The sequence below is a fragment of the Scyliorhinus torazame genome, chromosome 14, assembly GCF_047496885.1.
Source record: "Scyliorhinus torazame isolate Kashiwa2021f chromosome 14, sScyTor2.1, whole genome shotgun sequence".
Lineage (NCBI taxonomy): Eukaryota > Metazoa > Chordata > Chondrichthyes > Carcharhiniformes > Scyliorhinidae > Scyliorhinus > Scyliorhinus torazame.
The window spans coordinates 56,462,917-56,488,226 of NC_092720.1; the positions used below are offsets into that span (position 1 = coordinate 56,462,917).

A 25,310-nucleotide genomic window follows, 5' to 3' on the forward strand; every position below is an offset into this window, starting at 1 on the left:
GACATTTTCATGGCATGAGTAAGAACAAAATCTTCCCGGTAAACTCCCAGGGGAGCGCTGCCATGCAAACTGGCCCAGACTAAGTTCAGGTTCCTGGGGATCTAGAAAGCCCACAACTGGGCCCAGCTACACAAGTGGAGCCTAGCGAGCTTGGTGGACAAGGTGAAATTGAAGGAGGGACTCACTCCTACTCTCCCTATCGGGGAGAGTGCATATGATGAAGTTGAATGTCCAAGGTTCCTATTCGTGTTCAGATCACTTCCAATTTTCCTTCCCAAATCCTTTTTCGCCAGGGTAGACAAACTGATTTGGGCTTTTGAGTGGATGGGGAAGAACCCCGGATCCATAGAACCGTACTGCGGGGGAGCATTCGACAAGCCTGGTGGTGATAGTATCACTAAAAGCCTGGAACTAACTACGGCACCATTTCAAGCTGAGAGACATGTCCATTTCTTTTATGGCAGCTGGAATGAATGCCAAATACAGTGACTTGGAAAAGGGTTGTTGAGATTCAGGGACATGTACGGAAACGGCAGAGTGGGCAACCTTGGCAGAACTACCAGAAAAGTTCCAACTGAAAGCAAGCGAGCTCCGACACCTCCAGATATGGGACTTCCTCCGCAAGGAGGCCCCATCAGCCCCGGCACACTCTGCTAGACTCTTATTGCAGGACGAGTTAGGGGAGAGAATGTGTGCAGACATATACGGACGACAGATAGAGGAAGTAAGGGACCCACTGGATGAAATGAGAGAGGTGGGAAGAAGAACTAGGCCTCAAGCTAGGGGGGTGATTCTGGAGCGAGATATTGTGCAGAATAAACTCCACCTCCTCAAGTGCAAGGCTGGGCCTGATGCAACTGAAGGTGGTGCGCAGGGCACATCCCTGACCAGGACACGCATTAATGGGTTCTTCCGGAAGTAGAAGACAATTGTGGGCGATGCCAGAAGGGTCCGGCTAACTACTCCCACATGTTCTGGTCCTGCCCAAAACTGGTTGGATTCTGGACCACGTTCTTTGAAGCCATGTTCGAGATCATGGGGGTTGAAGTAGAGCCATGCCACTTGATGGAGATCTTCAGGGTATCAGACCGGCCAGAACAGGAAAAACGGGGAGGGGGGACAGTGTTAACAACATTAAAACCAAAAAACACACTGCTACTAGTGCATTGATGCCCACAAGATTTATGGGTGTTGTGCTGTTCTGCAACCTTTTGAATATAAACGTATTTAAAAAAAGAATATTGACAAACTAGAACTCAAATTTGGACGTATTCAAAAAGATTAGTAAAGTACATTAGCATTAGACTTCCGATGACACCCGTGGTGCAAGTGGTCGCACATTCGGCAGCTCCCGTTTGAGGCGGGTCTTTTGGCCTTTTTCCCTGGTTGCCGGATGGATGTTTTGGAGGAAAAAGGTGCAGAGGTGGTGGAGGAAAGTTATACTCTACCGGTGAGGTCATGGATGGATCTGTGGACCAGAAGTGGGTCTAGAAGAAAGGAGCTGCAAGAGCAAGAAACTCTTGGCGCGACACAGGGGAAGATGGTGGAGGGTAGAGGGTTGGCCCTCCCAGTCCAATGTTTGATGGAGCAGTTGGCTGACTTTCTAAATTAAATATTTAGCCAACAGGGGAGGAGGCAGTGGGGGAGCACGAGGAGCAGTTTATCTCATTGGCAGCCAAAGTTGATATGCTAAGGGAGACCCAGAAGGATCATGGAGAAAGTGGAAGATTTGGAGAACCGCTCCCGGAGGCAGAATCTGAGAATGGTGGGGATGCCGCAGATGTGCCCAAGGTGTTGGAAAGCGAATGGGGGACAGGGCCTTTCACTGGCCCCTGGAGGTCGATCGGGCATATAGGGCGCTTATGAGGAAGCCACTGGCAAATGAGCCGCCGAGGGCGATGGTAGTGAGGTTACACCGGTTTTTGGACAAAGAGAAGATATTGCGGTGGGCCACAGACAAGGAGAAGTACCTGGGAAGGCAACGAGCTTCAGGCATATCATGATCTGGGCGCGGAACTGGAAAAGAGAGCCGGATTCAACTGGGTCAAGGCTACCCTCTTTAAGAAGGGGGAAAATGGGGGTGCTGTACCCGGCCCACGTTTGGGTAACCCATAACGGCCACGAATGCTACTTTGGAACATGGGAGGAGATAATGGAGTTTTTGAGAGACAATGAACTGGCAGAAGAGGGAGGACAGTGAACTTTGAAGGAAATGTGAGGTGGCGTTTGTTCTCCCTGCCCTCTTTTTGTTTCATTGTTCTGGGTTCTTTTGTTTTTGTGATGGTCAGGGGAGAACTTTTCTTCTCTTAAGGCTGTTTAGCGTTTTCATGGGGTTCTTTGGGGGGAGGCCAGAGGACAGTGGAGGGCGAGTGCATCTTTTTTTATTTAGTGTTATTGTTGTTTGAACTCTGGAAGAGTGCAAGGAGGGGGGTGGAAATCAGTGGGGAGTAGGATGCTTGGCAACATGGGCGTGGGCTGCCAGGCTAGCTGGGCGAGCTAGCTCACGGGAGCGCAATGGGGGGGAGCGATCAGGTGGTTAGAGTTTTAGAGGTGGATGGGATTGTTGTTTTGATTGGGGGGGTGACTGTTGATGGAGGTGGGGCAGTTGATATGCAATCAGGAGGTAGTTGGTGATGGTGGACATCCGAGAGCGGGCCTGGCGGGTTGCGGGCCGTGAGCCGGGGGCTGGCATAAGAAGAGGTATAGGTGGTCGACAGGGGAGGGGGAAGGGGCGGGGTACCCCACCACCCAGGCTGGTCACATGGAATGTGAGGGGGCTGAATGGGCCAGTGAAATGGTCGCGCGTGTTCGGACACTTGAGGAGCTTAAAGGCGGATTTCTACAGAAAACGCATTTGAAGATTGAGGGCCAGATTAGGCTGAGAAAGGGGTGGGTTGGACATGTTTTTCCACTTGGGTTTGGATCTGAAGACGCGGGGAATGGCAGTGCTAATAAATAAGCGAGTAGCATTTGAGGTGGAGAACATAGTGGCAGACTCGGGAGGAAGGTTTATGGTGGTGAATGGGTAATTGGAGGAGATGCCAGTGATCTTGGTGAACCTTTACGCCCCAAATTGGGATAATGTCAAAATTGAGGCAGGTGTTGGGGAAAATCCCGGACCTGGATTTGCACCGGTTGATCATAAGACCATAAGATATAGGAGCACAATTGGGCCACTCAGCCTATCGGGTTTGCTCCGCCATTCAATCATGGCTGATATTTTTCTCATCCCCATTCTCCTGCCTTCTCCCCTGATGCCCTTATTAATCAAGAATCTGTCTATCTCTGTCTTAAAGACACCCAGTGATTTGGCCTCCATAGCCTTCTGCAGCAAAGAGTTCCACAGATTCACCACCCTCTGGCTGAAGAAATTTCTCTGTTTTAAAGGATCGTCCCTTTAGTCTGAGATTATGTTCTCTGATGCTAATTTTTCCTACAAGTGGAAACATCCACTCTATGTCCACTCTATCCAGGCCTCGCAGTATCCTATAAGTTTCAATAAGATCCCCCCTCATCCTTCTAAACTCCAATGAGTACAGACCCAGAGTCCTCAACCGTTTCTCATATGACAAGCTCTTCATTTCAGGGATCATTCTTGTGAACCTCCTCTGGACCCTTTCCAAGTCCAGCACATCCTTCCTTAGATACGGGGCCCAATACTGCTCACAATACTCCAAATGGGGTCTGACCAGATCCTTATGTAGCCTCAGAAGTACATCCCTGGTCTTTTATTCTAGCCCTCTTGACATGAATGCAAACATTGCATTTGCCTTCTTAACTAACGACTGAACCTGCACGTTAACCTTAAGAGAATTGTGAACAAGGACTCCCAAGTCCCTTTGTACTCGGATTTCCTAAGCATTTCCCCATTTAGAAAATAGTCTATGCCTCCAATTCTCCTTCCATAGTGCATAACCTCACACTTTTCCACATTGTATTCCATTTGCTACTTCTTTGCCCACTCTCCTAGCCTGTCCAAGTCCTTCTTTGGTAGGAATAACAGCAAAAGGGATTATTATTTAAATGATAAAATATTAAAACATGCTGCTGTGCAGAGAGACCTGGGTGTGCTAGTGCATGATTCGCAAAAAATTGGTTTACAGGTGATGAAGAAGGCGAATGGAATTTTGTCCTTCATTGCTAGAGGGATGTAATTTAAGACTAGGGAGGTTCTGCTGCAATTGTATAAGATGTTAGTGAGGCCACACCTGGAGTATTGTGTTCAGTTTTGGTCTCCTTACTTGAGAAAGGACGTACTGGCACTGGAGGGTGTGCAGAGGAGATTCACTAGGTTAATCCCAGAGCTGAAGGGGTTGGATTACGAGGAGAGGTTGAGTAGACTGGGACTGTACTCGTTGGAATTTAGAAGGATGAGGGGGGGGATCTTATAGAAACATATAAAATTATGAAGGGAATAGATAAGATAGATGCGGGCAGGTTGTTTCCACTGGTGGGTGAAAGCAGAACTAGGGGGCATAGCCTCAAAATAAGGGGGAGTAGATTTAGGACTGAGTTTAGGAGGAACTTCTTCACCCAAAGGCTTGTGAATCTATGGAATTCCTTGCCCAGTGAAGCGTTGGGGATCCTTAATTAAATGTTTTTAAGATAAAGATAGATAGTTTTTTGAAGAGTAAAGGGATTAAGGGTTATAGTGTTCGGGCCAGAAAGTGGAGCTGAGTCGACAAAAGATCAGCCATGATCTAATTGAATGGCGGAGCATGCTCGAGGGGCCAGGTGGCCTACTCCCAACTCCTGCTCCTAGTTCTTGTGTTCTTACATTCTTATGTTCTGCAGCCCTCCTGCTTCCTCAATACTACCTGTCCCTCTACAGATCTTTGTATCATCTGCAAACTTAGCAACAGTGCTTTCAGTTCCTTCTTCCAGATCATTAATGTATATTGTAAAAGGTTGTGGTCCCAGCGCTGATCCCTGAGTCACCACTAGTCACCTGCTGCCATCCTGAAAAAGACCCCTTTATCCCCACTCTCTGCCTTCTGCCAGTCAGCCAATCCTCTCTCCATGCCAGGATCTTACCATTAACACCATGGGCTCTTAACTTATTTAACAGTCTCCTAGGCGGCACCCTGTCAAAGGCCTTCTGGAAATCTAAATAAATCACGTCCACTGGTTCTCCTTTGTCGAACTTCCTTGTTACTTCCTCAAAGAACTCTAACAGATTTGTCAAACATGACCTCCCCTTGACAAAGCCATGCTGACTCAGTCCTATTTTATCATGCACTTCCAAGTACTCCGTGATTTCATCTTTAATAATGGACTCTAAAATCTTACCAATGACCGCAATCAGGCTAACCGGCCTATAATTTCCCATCTTCTGCCTCCATCCCTTCTTAAACAGCGGTGTTACATTAGCTACTTTCCAATCCACTGGGACCCTTCCTGCCTCCAGTGATTCCTGAAAGATCACCACCAATGTCTCCAAAATCTCCTCAGCTATATCTTTTAGAACCCTGGGGTGTAGTCCATCCAGTCCAGGTGATTTATCCACCTTCAGACCCTTCGGTTTCCCAGAACCTTCTCCTTAGTGATAGCCACTGCGCTCACCTCTGCCCCCTGATTCTCCCCTTAGCATGTTTCTTCCTCCTTGGGATGAATTTCTGTTGTGCCTCCCGAATAACCGCCTAAACCTCCTGCCATTGTTGTTCCACTGACTTCCCTGCTCGGCTCCTTTTCCAATCAACTCTGGCCAGCACCTCCCTCATCTCTTTGCAGTTACTCTTATTTAATTGTAATACCGTTACATCTGATTGCAGCTCCTCCCTCTCAATCTGCAGGGTAAATTCTATCATATTGTGGTCACTGCTCCCTAAGGGTTCCTTCACCTTACGTTCCCTAATCAAGTATGCCTCATTACACATCACCAAATCCAGAATTGTCTGTTCCTAGTAGGTTCTGTCACAAGCTGCTCCCAAAAAACATCTCTTAGACATTCCACAAATTCCTTTTCTTGGGATCCACTGCCACCCTGATTTTCCCAGTCCACCTGAATATTGAAGTCCCCCATGATTATTGTTATATTGCCTTTTTTACATACCTTTTCTATCTCCTGATTTATTTTCTGCCCCACATCCCGACCACTGCTAGGGGGCCTGTACATAACTCCCATCAGGATCTTTTTACCTTTGCAATTCCTCAACTCTACCCACACAGATTCTAAGTCTTCTGATCCTATATCGCTCCTTGCTATCGATTTAACTTCATTCCTTACTAACAATGCAACACTGCCCCTTCTGCCCATCCGCCTGTCCTTTCGATAGGACATATATCCTTGGATATTTAGATCCCAGCTCTGATCCCCTTGCAGCCACGCCTGTGATGCCCACAACATGGTGCCGGGCAATTTTAATGTGCGCAACAAGCTCATTTACCTTGTTCCTTATACTGCGTGCATTTAGATACAAAACCCTCAATCCTGAATTGACCACCTCCCTTCTCACACTTGTCACCTTTTTTGCACTGCCTGAGGGTGATGTTGTTCTTTCATTTTGGTTCTCTATTTCCACTTCAGTTATTACACCTTCTAAGCTAACATTCTGGTTCCCACCCCCCGCCATACTAGTTTAAACCTTCCCGAGTGAACATATGGCGGGGGAGGGGGGGGAATTTATTACGGTTATCGTGCCGAGATTGGACCGGTCAAGTCCACGATCGAGGAGGGTCTCGGTGGTGGCAATGGAACTAAAGGGGTTCATGGAGTGCATGGACCTGTGGACGTTTGGGAGGATGAAGGCAAAGGAATTTCTGTACTTGTGCACAGGTTGTACTTGCGGATTGAATACTTGGTGGTGGATAAGACTTTGCTGGCGGGGGTGGACGACTCGGGGTATTTGCCGATTGTGGTTTCTGACCATGTGCCACACTGGGTGAACTTGCAAGTGGACAGGCAGGGGAGCCCAGCGCCAACATTGGAGATTAGATGTGGGATTGATAGATGAGGAGGTGTGCAAGTAGGTGAGGGCCGCCATTCGGGGGAATGTGGAGCTGAATGACACAGGTGACGTTTCGGCCACCACGCTATGGGAGGAGCTTATGACAGTGGTCAGGGGGGAGTTGACATCAATTCAGATGCACAGTGACAGGACGGAGCGGGCAGAGATGGCTAAGCTGGTGGAGGAAATCCTGTGGGTAGATAGCAGGTATGCGAGACCCCAGAGGCATGCTTGTTAAAAGAGAAGCACAAACTCCAGATGGAGTTTGGGTTGGTGTCTATGGGGAAGGCAGTGGGGCAGCTGCGGAGAGCCAGGGGGGACAGTGCATGAATATGGGGAGAAGGCCAGTTGGATGTTGGCTCACCAACTCAGGAAGCAGGAGGCAGTCAGATTGGAAAGGTGAAGGATGGGAGGGGAGGGTGGCCCTGGACCCGGTGAGGGTGAATGGGGCGTTTGAGGAATTCTATGAGGTTATATGGAATTCCCGAAAGTGGAGGAGGATCTGGTAGAGGGGTTGGGGGCACCTTTTGGACTGGTGGAGGTGCTGGAGGACATGGGGACGATGAAGGCAGGGAAGGCCCTTGGTCTGGATGGGTTCCCAGTGTAATTTCATAAGAGCTTTTCAGGGGATCTGGGGGCCCTGCTGTGAAGGGCATAACAATGAGGCGAGGGAGAAGTGGGAGCTTCCCCTTACATTATCGTAGGGTTCGATAATCTTAATTTTGAAGAAGGATAGGGACCCGGAGCATTGTGGGTCTTATCGTCCGATCTCGCTGCTAAATGTGGCCAAACTGCTCGCAAAGATCTTGGCCTCGTGGATCGAGGACTGTGTACACGGGGTGATAGGGGAGGACCAGACGGGCTTTGTAAAGGGGAGGCATTTGTCGGCAGACGTCAGACGTTTATGTATTTTTAAATAAACTTAGAGTACCCAATTATTTTTTTTTCCAATTAAGGGGCAATTTAGTGTGGCCAATCCATCTAACCTGCGCATCTTTGGGTTGTGGAGGTGAATTTGCAAACACCACACGGACAGTGACCCAGGGCTGGGATTCAAACCCGGGTCCTCAGCGCTGCAGTCCCAGTGCTAACCACTGTGCCACGTGCCGCCCAGTCAGGCGCTTATTAAATGTGATTATGATACTTGGGCATTGAGGTGGCACGGAGTTGGGAACAATTTGTAGAGCAAAAGGGAGATTTTAAGAAGTTGGACGTGTTGCGGCTGTCACTTGCAAGGCGGGTGCAAACTGTAAAAATGATGGTGCTTTCAAGGTTCCTTTTCGTTTTTCAGAAACTTCCGATTTTTATCCCAAAGGCCTTTTTTTAGGAAAGTTAACACCCTGCACTAGATGAGCAGAAATTTCTTCCAATTAGAAATTGGGAAGACTGAAGCCATTGTTAATGGTCGCTGCTCTAAACTACTCCTAGCTACTGACTTGATTGCTCTCCCTGGCTACAGTGTGATATTAAGTCAATCTGTTCACACGAGATTCTGACTTCATATTTGTGCCATCACCCAGATCAAATATTTCCACCTCCGTAACAGCACCCAACTCCATCCGTCTCAGCTCACCTACTATTGAAACTGTCACCCATGCTTTTGTTATCTCTAGGCCTGTCTATTTCAATGCACTCCTGGCTGGCCTCCCACACTCCTACCCTCTGTAAACCTGAGGTCATCCAAATCTCTGCTGCCAGTGTCCTAACTCATAACAAGTCCCTTTTCCACTGCCATTTTTGTGCTCACTGACGACATTGACTCCTACAGTCAAGCAACGTCTTGATTTTAAAAATTCTCATCCTGGTGTTAAAATCCTTCCATGTAGGACCTTGCCCCTTCCCATCTCTGTAATCTCCTCCAGCCCCACAGCCCTCAGAGATGCCTCCACTCCTCTAATTCTGCCATCTTTGGTAACCCCAGTTTTAATTGCTTCACCAATTACCTTCAGATCCCAAGCCACGGTGTACTCTGGGGATCGCTACTGTGACATGTTAGAGAGGCCTTTGTGCTCCAATGATCCCTTGAGCAATGCAGTCAGGAACTTCTTGCTCCTGGTAGGAAAACCCATGGCAGCAAGGTCAGGGAGAGCATGGTCCAAAAAAAATCCTCAATAGGGAACAGACGGAATAAGACTTGCGTTTCACTGGCTGTGAAAGCAAAAGTCAGCTGTAGCTGCAGGAGGTCCCGGTCATCGTGTTTTGACACATTAACAAAATCTGACCACCAAACCTTCTAGGTCATGCAGACAATGATGGCACCCCCAAGGTCCCCAATTACACTAAATCATGCACAGGTTTCAGGCGTCAAGCTGTGGCATTAGAGCAGGGACAGCACTATGAATCTGGGAGTCGCTGGTCAAGATTCTTCACAAAGATGACAGGTGAAGATTGTTGGATATCTGCATTGGGACCAAGGTGTCTTTGGGCAGCAGCATCTGTGACTGAGCAGTCTTCTGCTGGATACCCTCTATTCATCCCAAATGGGACAGGGTTAGAAAATGTGCCCTAAAAATAGGCTGTTCCAGTTCCTCTTGGCTGGGGAACCACACCCTACTGGATCACTATCTTTGTGATCAAAGAAGGAAAACCTTAAATTTTGCAACTCGGAATGTTAGAACATTCATGGATAATCTCAAGAGTGGCCAATCGTTCAAAATGGCGACAACTTGTCCATCAAGCTACATCATGATTAGAGTCACAGTATCTTAATGAAGACACTGAGCAGCAGCAGAGATAAAAAAAATGAAGCAAATCCTACACTCTGGATCCCACTACTTTGTAGGACACTCTGACCCATGTGCTCAAAGGACTGTAGGTCAAGAAGCAACCTGTTCAATCACATGAAGACTCATGGCAGAAATGCACGATCCCGAGTTGACTTCATCTTTGAATTGTGGGGCAGTCAATGACGAAATCTGGAATACCCTTCAGACGTCTCTTCACATTTCATTCCTTTCTCCTTTAAGACACTTTTTAAAACCTTCCACTTTGACTTAGTCTTTGGTCATCTGGTCTAGTATCTCCTGATGTGGCTCAGCGTCATACTTTGTTTTATAATGTTCTTGTGAATAGTCTCAAGACATCTCATTATGATATATAAATATAAATTGCTGTTGTTCTAATTCTCAAAGAAGCTGGAAAGGGTTCCTCACCCAATTAAACATTTGAGTTAATGCACTGCGTCTCAATCATACAAATCGTGCAAGTCACGAGGTTTGATCCATCAAACAACTGCACCAAGGTTAGCAAAGAGGACACTACAACTGGGTTCAGTGGCCTCAGAGTTTGAGTGAGGGAGGAAAACATAAATGATCAGGACTCTTTCTCCTGATAGCTATCCAGTAGTTACACTCGACGGAATACATGTGTAGATTCCGGAGAATACAGGAGTGGGCACATCTGTGACCGACAGTTTGCCAACATTTACTATCCAGGTCCACATTAAGAATGACCATTTTTGAGGTACCAGAGGTCTTCTTTCACCATCAACCACCACATCACCATCTTGTGAAGAAATGGGGCAAAGGTAGAAAAACCGATCAAAAAGATATATAATTGAGAGTTAAGGAAAGTCTAGATACAGATAATTTGTAAAGTGCTTTCCCTCAAGTATAATCCTGCCCAACACAGGAGACGGTGACCCACACTTTCAAACATGTCTTAGACACAGAAAAGTGTACAAGCATATATATTTGTATTGTTTAATATCACGAAGCAATTTAGCAGAAAGTAGTCAAACTGTAATATTTACAGCTCCATCTAACTGTACACCTTAGGAAACCAAATGTTGGGAACCCTGCTCACAGTATGGATGTCTGCATGCTGATACATCTGCATACAGGGTCAAATCCTTGGCTACCAGTGTTTCATATCAGTGCCTTTTCAGTCAGTTATTAGAACTGTGCAAGGGTTGATTTGCCTTACAATTTATATTTCCTTGCAATATATGCCTTATTTATTTTTAATGACATGGATTTCTCATGAATCACAGGTATAATCTATGATACATAACTTCAATGAAATCAGCCCATTGTACAAGGCACTAGAGTACTTAAAACAACTAGTCCAATTAGTTCCTTCTTTGACAAAATAATGACCCTTTTGGAGTGCACTCAAATATTACAACGGGTGTGCAGAAGACCAAGACATTTATTTCAATATCTCCAAAAAGATTCTAAAGGCAAAGTGTTAAAGATCAAAGCAGTTGATAGAAGCTTTGAAAAAAGCCCCACACTTTAATAAAGTGAATGTATGCTTCACGAATATAAAAACTGCACTTACCTCGGTATCTATGGTATAATTGTTCTAATCTCTTTCTATCCAATGAACCTTTCAGACTTTCACGAACATAAAGTTCTGGATTTTGAAAAAAATTGTCTGTAGCAACATCTAACTTCCAGTCATTCTGCGATAAACAACATACTGCAGTTTTCTCACTGGACTGTGTGAAGACCATAAACTGACGCACTTTATCCTTCTGTGAGGACTTCAGCTTGTTCTGCATAGAATAAAGGAACAAGTTGTTGGTGCTTAGCTTATGCATTGATTACTTGGTCAAGTTTCACAAATATGAAGATACACAAATATAAACACACAACCAAGTCCCCGATACATAGCAAATACCATTGCAAAGTGAACTGATCCAGCCAACATTTTATTTTTAAAAAAGGATCAGCCTTTTAATGCCCATTGTAATAATCCTGCATAACTGATGTATCATGTATGGCTCATTTTTTTGTCTCATTCTATTGTTATGTAAATTATAAGCATTAATAGCATAAAAAAACAATGCTAAGTTGGCAACAGGGTTCCCAGCACATTTGTAGATTGAACTTTCCAGAAAAGTGCAACAGTGGAAGTTCAATAGTTGCAGATTAATTCACTTTAATAATTGGGTTTCCTTGGTTTAAGTCAAACTATTAAACAAAATATTGCACCATTAGAAGTTGGGAGTATGGGTCAACTAATTCAGCATTTCAAATGATATGAGATCACAGAGGAACCCTGATATATAGGAAAATCTTTAATTCAGACTACTGTCAAACTAACCAGGGAAAGCCAAGTAGGGTAAATAAGCAAAGTACAGTAAATAGATTTCAAAAAGTGTTAATTTGAGGTTACATTGTTTCTAAACCAAAATATAAACATCACAAATCCAAAATATAGATCTAAAATAATGGGATAGAACATTTCCCATAATGCAGCAAAACCCACCTCTTTCATCTCATCTATGTCAACTGGAAGAACAGAGGTTAAATTAAAACTTATAGCATCAGATGTCATACTGTGAGTGATTTGGATAATGGCAATAGGCCATGAGTGAATAGGAGGAATTTATTTTGTGCTGCAAATTAGGATCTGGAATACATTGCCTGAATGTGAGGTGAAGGCAGATTCAGCCTTGGTTTTCAACAAGGATTTGGATAATTATCTGAAGATAACAAATTTGCAGTGCTACAGGTAAAGGAGGGGGAATGGAACCAGTTGAACCACTCTTGACAGGCAGCATGAACACAATAGGCCAAATGGCCTTCTCCTGTGCTATAACATGCAACTCTCAAATGCTCAATTCAGCCACTTGCAAAATGAGGTGTAGATATCAGCTACTCCAGATTAAGTACACAGGTCCTACACAGCACAAAGTTGCAGCAATTCTGCTTCAAATGCCAAAGAGGTCCATTAAGATAACACACTAATCACATAAATACATGTATTTTGAATTATAGAAAATAGTACCCTGACACAATGATTTGTATAAGGTGTGTACATATATACTGTATATACATCTATTGCTGAAGTATTGAAGCATTCCTTTAAAAGACCGAATGAAAGGGTGGCACAGTGGTTAGAACTGCTGCCTCACGGCGCCAAGGATGCACATTCTCATCGTCTCTGCATGGATCGCACCCCCAGAACCCAAAGGTGTGCAGGATAGGTGGATAGGCCACGCTAAAATTTCCCCTTAATTGGGATAAACAAATTAAAAGTGATATTAAAAATGATGACACCTACCTGTTGTCTACATATGAATGCAACTGTTACACTTCTGCAAAAAGATCTGCTGCTTTGACAGCACTTCACAGTCAACCAAATATTGCAAAAACAACTTACATTTATTAACACCTTTAATGAAGATAAACATCGCAGAGACAAAGCTTTTTAAAAAAGGGACAAAGCCAAAGCAAGAGATGTTGGATGCACTGACCGAAAGTTTGTACAAGAAGTGGTTTTAAAGAGGTATTAAAACAGGCAGATAGCAATGTGAAAGGTTTCCAAGACAACTTTTAGAACTGGAGGTAGTTACAATATAAGGTCCCCTCTTAGGGGGAATCAGCATTTTAAACTTGAGACACTAGGAGACCAGAAACTATTGTAGGTCAGCAAGGACAGCCCAATAGAATAGAAATACGTGTCGCAGGATGTGACATAGGCAGTGGTGAGACCGAAGACGATAACTCGTCTTCCCAATGTTTCATGGCTTAAGTCAAGGCTAGCTGTCAAATAAGCAGTCTGTAAGGGCAGCACAGTGGCGCTGCCTCATGGCGCCGAGGACCCAGGTTCAATCCCGGCCCCGGGTCAGTCTGTGTGGAATTTGCACATTCTCCTGTATCTGTGTGAGTCGCATCCCCACAACCCAAAGATGTGCAGGGTAGGTGAACAGGCCACCTAAATTGCCCCTTAATTGGAAAAAAAAAGAATTTTTTTAAAAAAATTTATTATTTTAAAAAAATAAGCAGTCTGTCAGAGAATCAGTGGTGAGTTTAAGAGAGTTGATGGAGGGGTTGAGCGAGGTATCATCAGCACACATAAGGAAGCTTACGCTTTAGCTGTTGGTAATGTTGTCAATGGACTGCGTATAGAAAAGGAAGGATAAGGATGATAGCTTGGGATTTCCACCTCGATAGCATTGCCTGACTTCGCCAGTCAAGATGCTGAAACCTTCATTCATGCCTAGATTATTCCAAAGCACTTCTCTCTGATCTCCCAGTCTACCTTCGAGCCATCGAAGACACTGTTGTCCATGTCATAACTCACAAAAGCTCCCCCCATCATCCCTGTACTTGCTGACCTACAATAGCTCCCAATGAAGCAAAATATTTATGCTACATTGTTGTAGGGGAGTGGATTGAACATTTAATGTCTTGACTTTAAAATATTCATCCTTGTTTTCAAATAGCACCATAGCCTTGCCCTCCACATCTCCTCCAGCCGCAAAACCCTCTCGGATGTCTGGACTTCTCTAATTCTGGCCTCTAATTTTAATTGCTCCACCATTGTGGCCGTGCCGAAAGTCAGAAACACCCTCTCTACACCTCTTCACCTATGTATTTCAGCTTTATCAGGCACCTTAAAACCTTCCTCTTTAATCAATCTTTCGTCACGTATCTCCTTAAATGGTTTGGCATTACACTTTCTTTTATAATGCTTCTGTGAAGTACTTTTGGACATTTTTTTACTTTAAGGAACTATCTAAACACAAGTTGTTATTGTTGATGTCCGCCAAGATTCAGAGATGCAAAGAGAGGCCTGTGGTTGGTAAAGGAAAATAAAGTTGTCATAATCCCAGATGACCATAGGCTGCTTTCCCCTTCAAGGGGGAGAGCTGACTAAGAGTGATTTAACCAGAGGGCCACCACACCTCAGGCGAGGGGCAAGGTTAAGAAGGTGGACCTTCATTAATAACGTCAGCTGATACAAGTGAACCCGCGCCGTTGGCCTCACTCTGCATCACGAACCAACTGTCCAGCCAATTAGGCTAAACCAGCTCCCAATGTTCTAGGTACAGTGGGCTTAAAGAGCATATTAAAATTAGACGAGAGAGAAAATAAAGACAGATTTTTGTCTGAAATGGAGAATATTGTAAGAACAGATGGGAGCTCTGAGAACTTCTGAACCCTGCAATACCATTCCTGAAGTATGGGACGGCTTTGCCTTAATGGCCAAGAGTAGGGAGTTAAGCAGCCAAGGAAAGGATAGATTCTATCTTAGTAATAAAGAAATTTAAGAGCTCATCACACTTCTTGTTAGATGGGAGGATGATGGAGCTGGGGAGAGAAGTTTAACAGAAGCAGTTAAGAGTGTGGTTCATCTTTATTGCCAGGTGATCCCAGGGTCGTGAGCAATTAATTTTAGGAGAGAAAGAGGCCCTGAAAAACACGAAGTGGAGCAGCCAGATCTGGAATTGGACGGACGGCTTAGAGTTGAAGGAATATTGAAATCATAGAGGGTGAAGCAGGAACCACAGAAGTAAACAGCTATCAGCAGAGATAATTGAGGACCAGAAGCAGCGGGAATAGATCATTCCTAGCCCAACTAAGTGAAAAGACTTAGAGGGGGGGGCGAGAGACAGAGACAGAACGCAGCAACCAAGTCTACAGGGGCACACTAGGTAGTAGAATAGAAATAATCCACAAAATGCAGTCTCAGTATAGAGCACGGAAGTTGCAAGTACTAGAAAAACTCAGAAATTAAAAGACAAATGGGATTATGTTAAGAAAGATTCGACCCCATGTGTAGCAGCAGAGTAAAGCAGAAAAGCCACATTTTTGTTCAGTAACATATTTATCAGGATGCGAGCAATAACTATTTAGCGCAATATTTTTTTTGTGTGCAGATGAAAAAAATATTTTCACTAAAAATTTGTAGTTTTTTTGAATATTTTGGACATGTGCTGCAGCGGTTCAAGAAGGCAGCTCACCACCAACTTCTCGAGGGCAATTCAGGATGTGCAATGAATGCTGGCTTAGCCAGTGAAGCCCACATCACTTGAATGAATAAAATAATAAGGCCTATGTTTTCTGAAACATGAGTAAAACTAAAATCTTGAACACAAAATGTAGCCCAACTCTACTCTAGCACAGCCAAATCAAACGTATTCTTATCTTTTAATGCTGGTGTAAATTACCAAAAGCCATGGGTACACCCCCTCCCTCAAAATTAACATTGTGCTAATATTTTGTTACAGACATCACCAAATATGTTTTTGTCCTCCCTCTTAGAAACTAAAAATAGCTTCCTGGTGCCAAAAACAGGATCGATCTGGCACATCCCAATGACATTAGAGTATGTATTTCTGGACTGAAACCCAAGATCCTGTGTGTCTGGCAAATGGATTCAATGTCATGTGAGGTACAGAATTCATATATAGTTTTCAAAATATTACAACTTATTAATTAAACATTGTGGTTTATCAAGTGTTATATGCTGAAGAAATAATAAACTACAGAAATAGCTGCAATTGTTTAAATTGATTCAGACACTAGTTACACAGGTTAAGTTAAAGATGAATCTTAAAACTCCTTAAAATTTTTTAAAGGTCTTATAAAAGACCAGAAAAAATATTTGGTATCAATTGTAAATAGTCTTCAAAAGTAAATTGTAGTCACCATGCTAAACTTTACACAAAATTGGCAAATCCTTTATCCATAGATCAGAATTTTCTGTTCAAAATGTTATGCTCCAGATGGTAGTAGGACATAGCACGGTTCACTTGAATTCTCTATGCTTTTAATGGAGTCAATTATTAAGATGTGGACATTTTGAAATCTGCACAAAGGAAGATTTATACAATCTGTGCAAAAGATCACAATAAAACAATTTCCTTAAGAAACATGATTTCTGGTAGGAAGGCATCACAGAATCAATGCAATTCCTGTTTCTGTATGTTTCATATTCTCATTGAAAGTAAAATATTACTGAAAAGCATTCAGAAGTATAACACTTTGCAACATTTATCTAAATGTTCTGCATTTAAAATGCAAAATTGAGCTTTCAAAATAGTTTTGCAACCCAAAGATGGTTAAAGGGATTTAAAATTAATGTTTATTTTTCAAAACTAATTTTAAGGTACTCATCATAATGCATAACCAGTGTAACAAAGTTTGTCTTCGATCATAGATAATAAAATTTACAGTGCAGAAGGAGGCCATTCGTTCCATTGAGTTTGCACCGGCCCTTGGAAAGAGCACCCTACTTAAGCCCACCCTGCCACCCTATCCCCATAACCCAGTAACCCTACCTAACCTTTTTGGACACTAAAGGCAATTTGGCATGGCCAATCCATCTAACCTGCACATCTTTGCACTGTGCTAGGAAACGGAACACCCGGAGGAAACCCACGCAGACACGGGGAGAAAGTGTAAACTCCACAAAGAACAAAGAAAAGTACAGCACAGGAACAGGCCCTTCGGCCCTCCAAGCCCGTGCCGACCATGCTGCCCGACTAAACTACAATCTTCTACACTTCCTGGACAGTGACCCAAGCCGGGATTCGAACCTGGGACCCAGGAGCTGTGAAGCAATTGTGATAACCACTGCATGCTGCCTGGTTATTCAATAACTCTTCACTAAATAAAGAATTCTAAAAAGGCAATAAAGTGAGCATCAGTTTTGTTAATTTCAACATCTTCCAAAAAAATGATGGAGTTTCTTTTGCTTCTTTCCAATTGATTTCCCTCTCCACGTCATTGACTACTTGCTGCTGGATAGTTTCACAAGTTCCAGTGGTCTCTAATAGCTTCGCTAGCCATTATTCATATGACATTCGTGTTCAGTGCACTATTCAAACACTGGAGGCCACACATCTGATCCCAATCCAGATATCCTTACCCAACGTTCACACACATGGATTTCCTGACTAGGTTCCTGAACAATGCTCAGGGGCAGGAACCCTGGCTCGTTTTGCCCTCTCTAACACAGCAGCTCAAATCTATTGTAGAACCCCAAATGGCAACTTGGCTGAGATCAACTAACTTAGACCAGGATAAAACATGGACCTTCCTTGGAAGAGAAATGTTAAAAACCAATGTTAAAGATAAACACTCCTTACTTGCATACAGAATGCAAAATTATGCCTAAATTTACCAAGCTTAGCACGTGATCCAAATGCAAACCAAATATTTTTGTAATATCTAATTTTTTTAATTTCTAAGTCAAATGAGCTAGTCTGATGAGAAATCAATTAGATGTGTTCGTTTTGTTACCAACTTTAGAATTTCTAACCAAATTTCTGCCGAAAGAAAAATCACAGTTCAATGTAGTGAAATGCAGACATGCAGTGTCATGCAGACCAAGGATGTATGACAATAATATAAGACGTGCGTAAAAATTGCTCCTGTATTTTATCAAAATTATCTGAACACAATAATACAACTTGTACGGCGTTTGTGGTATTATGCAGGTTACGTTGTCCCCTGCTTTTCATCAGTTTCAATTCAACTTTAATAGTCTTTCACTCTCAAGACACAGGCATTTTTGGCATTTATTGCCCAATCCTTAGTTGTCCTTGAGAAACGGTGGACTTTCTTTTCCAACTATTGAAGAGACGTTGCTCCCACAATACTGTCAGAGGAATTTCAGGATTTTGATCCAGGGAGAAAAAACAATATATATCCAAGCATGGATTCTGTATAACTGAGAAGGGACATTGGAAGTGATGGTTGTACGCATGCGCACCTATTCCAGTTCTTCTCAGTGGAAGGTTATGGGTTTGGAACGAGCTGCCAAAGAATCCTTGGCAACTTGGAAGGAGCAGATATTTTCTGTTAGATGGGGTGCAGATCATGAGTGTCAGAACGACACCCTAAGATGCATTTCACAAGAGCATACTAACTTAGCTATTAATATAGACACCAACCATTACCATATGCCATGTTATTGATATTTTGTGACATTAACACAAGGACTGAATGATTAGGCGATCATCACTGAAATGGGAGCATATAGAAACAGTAATTACTAAGCAATTCCAAGGCCAATATATATCAATGTGCCCATTGTTATACAAGATAAAAAGCAATATTCAGTCTTTAAATCATGCTAATCTTATAAAGAATTAATATTGTTTGAAATGGCACAAGAGCTGTGCAAAAATGGTTGGATTTGAAACCGTCGATTACACGGGTTAGTTCTTCACTCAGTGGTAGTCATTTTTTTTCTCCATATGGGTAAAAAAAGTGTGATAAGTACTGAAGGACAAATTATTGCAGAATTACATTTGTCCCTACTTGCAAAGCAGTTCTCAAACATAAAAGGTTTCTTGGCAAACTGTACATTCAGGTTCACCAAAATCAGGCTTGCCACAAAATATTAACAATGTTCAAGTATGATAAAGTCCTGGTTCATGAATCAGACCAGGAAAGAATGATTGAATAGCAGCAAGGTAGTGTTAAGAGTTACAGAAATAAAAATGTACCCAATGCAATCCCTTTCAACTTTTAGTAAACTAAAAAGCAGTCTTCTCCAGGGCAGTACTGCTAAACCTAAAGGCAAATTAATAAAAACTAACATTAACGAATGTCTATTGCGCGCGTTGGCATTAACGGCGAAGTTTGCGCCTCATTAGAAAATTAGTTGCTATTTCTATTTACCAAATAAATATGAACACAAGAAACCCCCATGCAGTGGCGCAGTTTAGAGCAGAAAGGCATGGGATGGGGGGGGGGGGGGGGGGGGCGTAGGAACAGGGTATTTTGTTTTAAAAGCACAGAACCCCCGGCACTTTACACGGGAAGGTGACAGCGGAGTTTATATAAGACAGAATGCGAAAGGCGACCCGGTGAAATCGACCCTCGGTCACCGCTGCACAAACTCGTCCACATTTCATGTTAAAAATAAATCATGAAAGGGGGTGGGTGGGAAGCCCCAGCACACATCCGTCTGCTGTAGGCCCGGAAAGCAGCGGGCCTCGAGTGACGACGGCACCCGCAGCTCTCCTCCGGCTGCTCGGCCCAGGCCTCAACCAGAGAAGGGAAGAAGGGGGGGGGGGGGGGGGTGCCGGTGAACATCGCTCAGGGAGAGGGCCCGTCACTCGGGGTAACCTCCCTCACAGGGCGGCGGAGTGGGGAAGGGAAGGGGGGGGGGTCCATTCAATAGGGGGGGAAATGAGGCGGCGGTGGCCAAGTGCGGCTTATGTGGCGGAACCGGAGGAGCAGGCCAAGGCCGCAGCCACTATGAGGGATGGTGTGGACTGGCTCCCTCCCTCCCTCCAGCGAGCGGCCGGCGCGGTCACACTGGCAAAAGATCATTTGAGAAACACTCACCATCTTCAAGCGCTCGGGCCTCTTTAAAAAATAAAAAGAAAAAAAACCGGACAATTAGCAGTCACCGTGGGTGACACTCATGCGCAGTGCAGCGCACTCTTCCCCCTCCCCACACACACACACTCCGAGGCTGAGAGACTCTCTGAGGGGAAAGTTAGAGCCGCTCGCCGCCTGCAGCCCGGTCACTGCGGCCACGGCCACGGGGCGGGGAAGGAGCGAGGGGAGGGGATGAGCCAAACTTCACTGGCAAACTCAACTCCTCCTGGACCTCCCACCCTTCCTCACACACACACACAAGCAGTTAACATCAGCTCTGCCTCTGCAGCAAACCGTCTGCCGCCACTAAACCGCTTCAAGATTATCCTGTCACAAACACATTTGGAAGTTGGTGTGGGGGGGGGGGGGAGGTTTTTTTTCAACGTTTTATTTTGTGTAGATCCTGAGGTGAAGGGCCAAAAGAGGAGGAGCTTTCGGGGGAAGTACTTTTGAAACGTATACCAATAGAGAATAATGCACCACCTCTCCATACACACACAAACACAGCTTCAGGCTGTAACTCACTCGCAAAAAGGAAAACCCTTAACAGTCTCGCTTGCGTCAGAGGGAGGGATTTGCTGAACATCAGGTGACTGGCACAGCACAGAAATTTTAAAATACTCTTATATGGGTATCTCCGAGCTTTAAAAAAATGCATTCTCGTTTGGCGTGTTTAACTATGCTCCTACTATTCCCTACATGTCATGTCACAGTTTCAGCTGTCGCTCAGTTGGCGAGTAGTATTCCCAACTCCAAGACATTCGCACAAAAATCAAGCCTGTTCTACACTGGCTAAGATGTTTGTTTCGGATGAGAACTTCAACTGAAGTCCCATCCACCCTTTCAGGTGAACACATAAGATCCCAGGGCAATATTTCGAGGCGGTGGAGAGGATTCTCCTGGCCAATATTTATACCTCAATCCTCCTGGTCAATATTTATACCTCAATCAACATCGCAAAAACTGATAATCTGGTCATTGTCACATTACTACTTGTGGGAGCTTCCTATTTGCAAATTGATTGCTGCATTTCCTACATTACAACAGTGACTACACTTCAGAGGTCTATGGCGTATCTGGCTCTAAAGGCTTTGGGAGGACCTCTGGTAATGAAATATGCTCATGAGTACAAGACTTCCTTTCCTTTATTTTACAAAATGCGCAGTTGTACTTCATATTTCCTTCTAAGTTGTAGATCTACGACTATGCCTCCAATCATTTTAATGCTGCACCGGTCATCCTCTTCTTTGAGTGAGAAAATGGCATGTAACTAATCAGGATTATATTCAATGGAATGGCTGGTGGTAAAATATGACCTTTTGGGTTAAGTACTGCCTACCAAGTTTTTTTTTACTAAACATGCAGAAAATATCCAACTGGGGCCAAGATCCCTCATCTTCCTTTTGCTCTTGCAACTTCACGGCTGAAATAAACCTTCAAGATTAGACAGCTTTACCCGGTAACGATGGGAATATTTCTGTATACTGTTATACATTATGGTAATAGAAACAAAATACTGCAGATGCTGGAAATCTGAGATATATACACAGAAGTGCTGGAAAAACTTAGCAGGTCGGGCAATATCTGTGGAAGCCATGATGTGGAGATGCCGGCGTTGGACTGGGGTGAGCACAGTACAAAGTCTTACAACACCAGGTTAAAGTCCAACATGTTTGTTTTGATGTCACTAGCTTTCAGAGCGCTGCTCCTTCCTCAGGTGAATGAAGAGGTATGTTCCAGAAACACATATATAGACAAATTCAAAGATGCCAAACAATGCTAGGAATGCGACCATTAGCAGGTGATTAAATCTTTACAGATCCAGAGATGGGGTAACCCCAAGTTAAAGAGGTGTGAATTGTATCAAGCCAGGACAGTTGGTAGGATTTCGCAGGCCAGATGGTGGGGGATGAATGTAATGCGACATGAATCCCAGGTCCCAGTTGAGGCCGCACTCATGTGTGCGGAACTTGGCTATAAGTTTCTGCTCGGCGATTCTGCGTTGTCGCGCGTCCTGAAGGCCGCCTTGGAGAACGCTTACCCGGAGATCAGAGGCTGAATGCCCTTGACTGCTGAAGTGTTCCCCGACTGGAAGGGAACATTCCTGCCTGGTGATTGTTGCGGATGGCCTTGTCCTGGCTTGATACAATTCACACCTCTTTAACCTGGGGTTACCCCATCTCTGGATCTGTAAAGATTTAATCACCTGCTAATGGTCGCATTCCTAGCATTGTTTGGCATCTTTGAATTTGTCTATATATGTGTTTCTGGAACATACCTCTTCATTCACCTGAGGAAGGAGCAGCGCTCTGAAAGCTAGTGACATCGAAACAAACCTGTTGGACTTTAACCTGGTGTTGTAAGACTTCGTACAATATCTGTGGAGAAAGAGACAATTCACGTTTCGAATCGAAGATGAATTTGTTCAGAACAGTTATATTGTTATAGTGTTTGCAATCCCTCTCAAGGTGTAATGATTTAGCCGGTGAAAACGTAGTGTCTTAACTTGCAGTTTAAGAATTACATTGAAGTCAGATTCAGCGAGGTTGTTGGCCTTGAGGTTGAATGCTATTTAAGTAATCGCTTCAATAAAAATCAAATTCAACTAATTTGTATTATAAACCTATTCTTTCCAAAACATTAGTTGCGCAGATAAGTTTTGCTTTGACGAGTATGTCCTATCCACATGGAGTGTGACTGTGTGAATGTTCAAACTACACTGATCAAACTTACTCTGCGGGATAAATGGCCTGTTGTAACTATGGAATGTCATTATGGAGATTTCATCCATGGTAAAGCAACTGGTCCGCTTTAGTAACGATGGTGGAATCTCGCATAAATATTACGAAGTTCACCTGTGGGGTGAGACTGGAATACATTTTGTAAACCATTGCCTCCTAATAAATAATTTTAGGCAAAGGAATAACTTGCATTTATATTGCATCTTTCACGAACTCGGGCTGTCCCAGAATGCTTTATATTTACATCTTGGTAGGAAATGCTCATGTGGTTAGCACGTCAAATAATATCAATATATACAAAGATTAATCCGCATCTCGCCACATACAACGTTTTGATACAAGATGTCCTCGCTCCTCAAAGCCAAATTTACAAAACTTTCGGGAGTCACAAATCAAGTCATAATCGGTCAAATGAATTACACTCTGATGTCAAATGTCAACATTCTTTGTCACTGCTCATCTTCCAGCCAAGAAAACGCATTTTGTAGCAAATGTAAATTTACATGATTTGATGAGACAAATATAAACAGAACCTACATCGTAGTAAAATTGCTGAAATCATCCCTGCTTGTTTAGACAATATTGAAACGGTCCAATAAAAGGTACTCGGCATATTATTTGAATCAACTGCTACTAAGCTATTGATTCAGTAATGTATGTATGTGTGTGTGTGCGTGTACGTTTCCCAACGTTCTTAATTACATTTTGTAGATTACGTCTTCATTCCCCGAATTTAGCAAGCATTATTCATTGTACACTCGAGCAAGGGTAAAAAAGTGACAACATAAGTCGTGGTTACATTGCCAATACAGAAATGGGTTTTGTGATGCGATCTCCAAATTTCAGCTGCAGCCATACTTTCAACAAAGTGCACACCTTATGGATAGATGTTTGGCCACACTTCGGATGAAAGCTGAGAGACCGTAAGGATGTCTTTCGCTCACGGCTCACACGAAAGCGGCTTTTCAGGGGGGTTTTTTTGCAGCAAGCGGGGGAAACTGCTAAGTCTCTGGCACCTTATTTGAGTCTTCAGACTTAGCAGTTTTCCCCGCTTGTTGCAAAAAAAATTTGTTGTGGAACGGATCTTTACTGACACGGCGACATCGCTTATGAGGACTTAAGTCAAGTGGGCATCAAACCATGTAATACAAGTGTTAAGTAAACAGAGCCTTAATGCAACGTTTAGTTAGTGTTTGGTGCGGAGATTTTGTTGATTGGGAAGTGTTTGAGGATTTCAGGCTCCACGATTTTCTGTTCCCTTTGCCGGGGTGTTTTGCATCTGTGGTCTCTGGTGTGTGACATTTGGAGTGTGAAAATGACACGCTAGTAACAGTATACTGTAGTTTAGAAAGATTCCTAGTATGTATGCATATAGATAAGCAGTTGAGTCTTTGTGGCATCCGAAGATGGCATTGTAAATGGTTTGCTAACCCACACTAAGGTAAACAGCATGTGGCTGTGGGCATGTACTTGCTTATTTCACCCGAATCTATAACTCTTTCCAAAATGGAAATGAAATACTGAATGTGGCCCTTTAAATGTGCCCTTCTCGAGTTTACGGTGTGAATGTTCAATTTGAATCTGAGGGCGATCGTTATTTCAATATATTGAGGCATCTGGCTATCAAGAGGCCGATTAAAAAACATTACAAGGCTGTAATATAGAACTACTTCATTCACAATCAGCATACGAATAACAGGATGTCACTGCAGACAGATCCGCAAATATTGCAACTCATCCTAACAATCTAATTCTTGTTACAATCCTAACTAAAACAAAATGAATTTTGCAATTATTAAATAGAAGATTACAACGGCGACAAAGCAAAGAACAGAGACAAAGTTCAAACACATAATTGCTGACAATCTAATGATCAGGATTGTATAGATAAATAAGTGTCACGTCACGCGCCTTTAACCAGAATTCCCATCAATCAACCCTGCTCAAATGCTTTACAATACTTTGCATTTTTACTTATTTTCAACTTTACTACAGCGTATTTGAATTTTTTTTAAACTGTTTAACTTTGCATATATGTGTAACTTACTAATACAGTCTCTTTGCAATATGTGCCTGTTGATTCGTTTTTATGAACTTGCGCCTTCTGGGAATCGATTTGAGAGTTTCAGAACTCGTTTAAGTGGCAAACAAAAGTGGCTGTAAAATAAAGATACTCTCCCCATCCAGACTAAAATTCACGCTGAACTGATCGATTTCTCGCTCACACACAATCATGGATGAGTAGTTTGAATTGGCCATCGTAATTACTGTTTCAGTTAAATCCTTCAATTTTAGAAGTCGGATTGCGATTTGAACAAAATTGAAACTGTAATTGACTCTATTTGAAAACACAGTAGCCAACAAAACGGCACTTTGATTGAACTGACCAGGACTTTTTCAACGGGCTGCGAACGAAACTTGTGGTGTTTCAGATAGGACGCTTGTGATTGTAAAGGGCCAATGGGTAGGTAGTGGGGCGGGACTCCAGAAGCCCGGACTGTACATCTAGACCTCGCAGTGGATTCACAACAGTCGGAGGGGGTGGG

At 43.5% G+C, this 25,310-nt stretch overlaps 1 protein-coding gene across 2 annotated transcripts in view; it reads right to left on the reverse strand.

Moving 5' to 3' along the window:
• Positions 1–20,302, reverse strand: part of dcun1d1 (DCN1, defective in cullin neddylation 1, domain containing 1 (S. cerevisiae)) — a 125,752-nt gene extending 105,450 nt beyond the window's left edge. Inside the window, exons 1-2 of one of the 2 annotated variants that reach the window (XM_072474214.1) lie at positions 19,988–20,302; positions 11,229–11,445 (exon numbers count right to left, since the gene is read on the reverse strand). In XM_072474214.1, the coding sequence (XP_072330315.1) occupies positions 11,229–11,445; positions 19,988–19,990 (220 nt within the window). In that variant the 5' untranslated portion in view covers positions 19,991–20,302. Of the gene's footprint in view, positions 1–11,228; positions 11,452–19,987 lie in introns of those variants that run through there. The other variant, XM_072474213.1, reaches the window with a different exon arrangement.
• Positions 20,303–25,310: the final 5,008 nt, after the last annotated feature.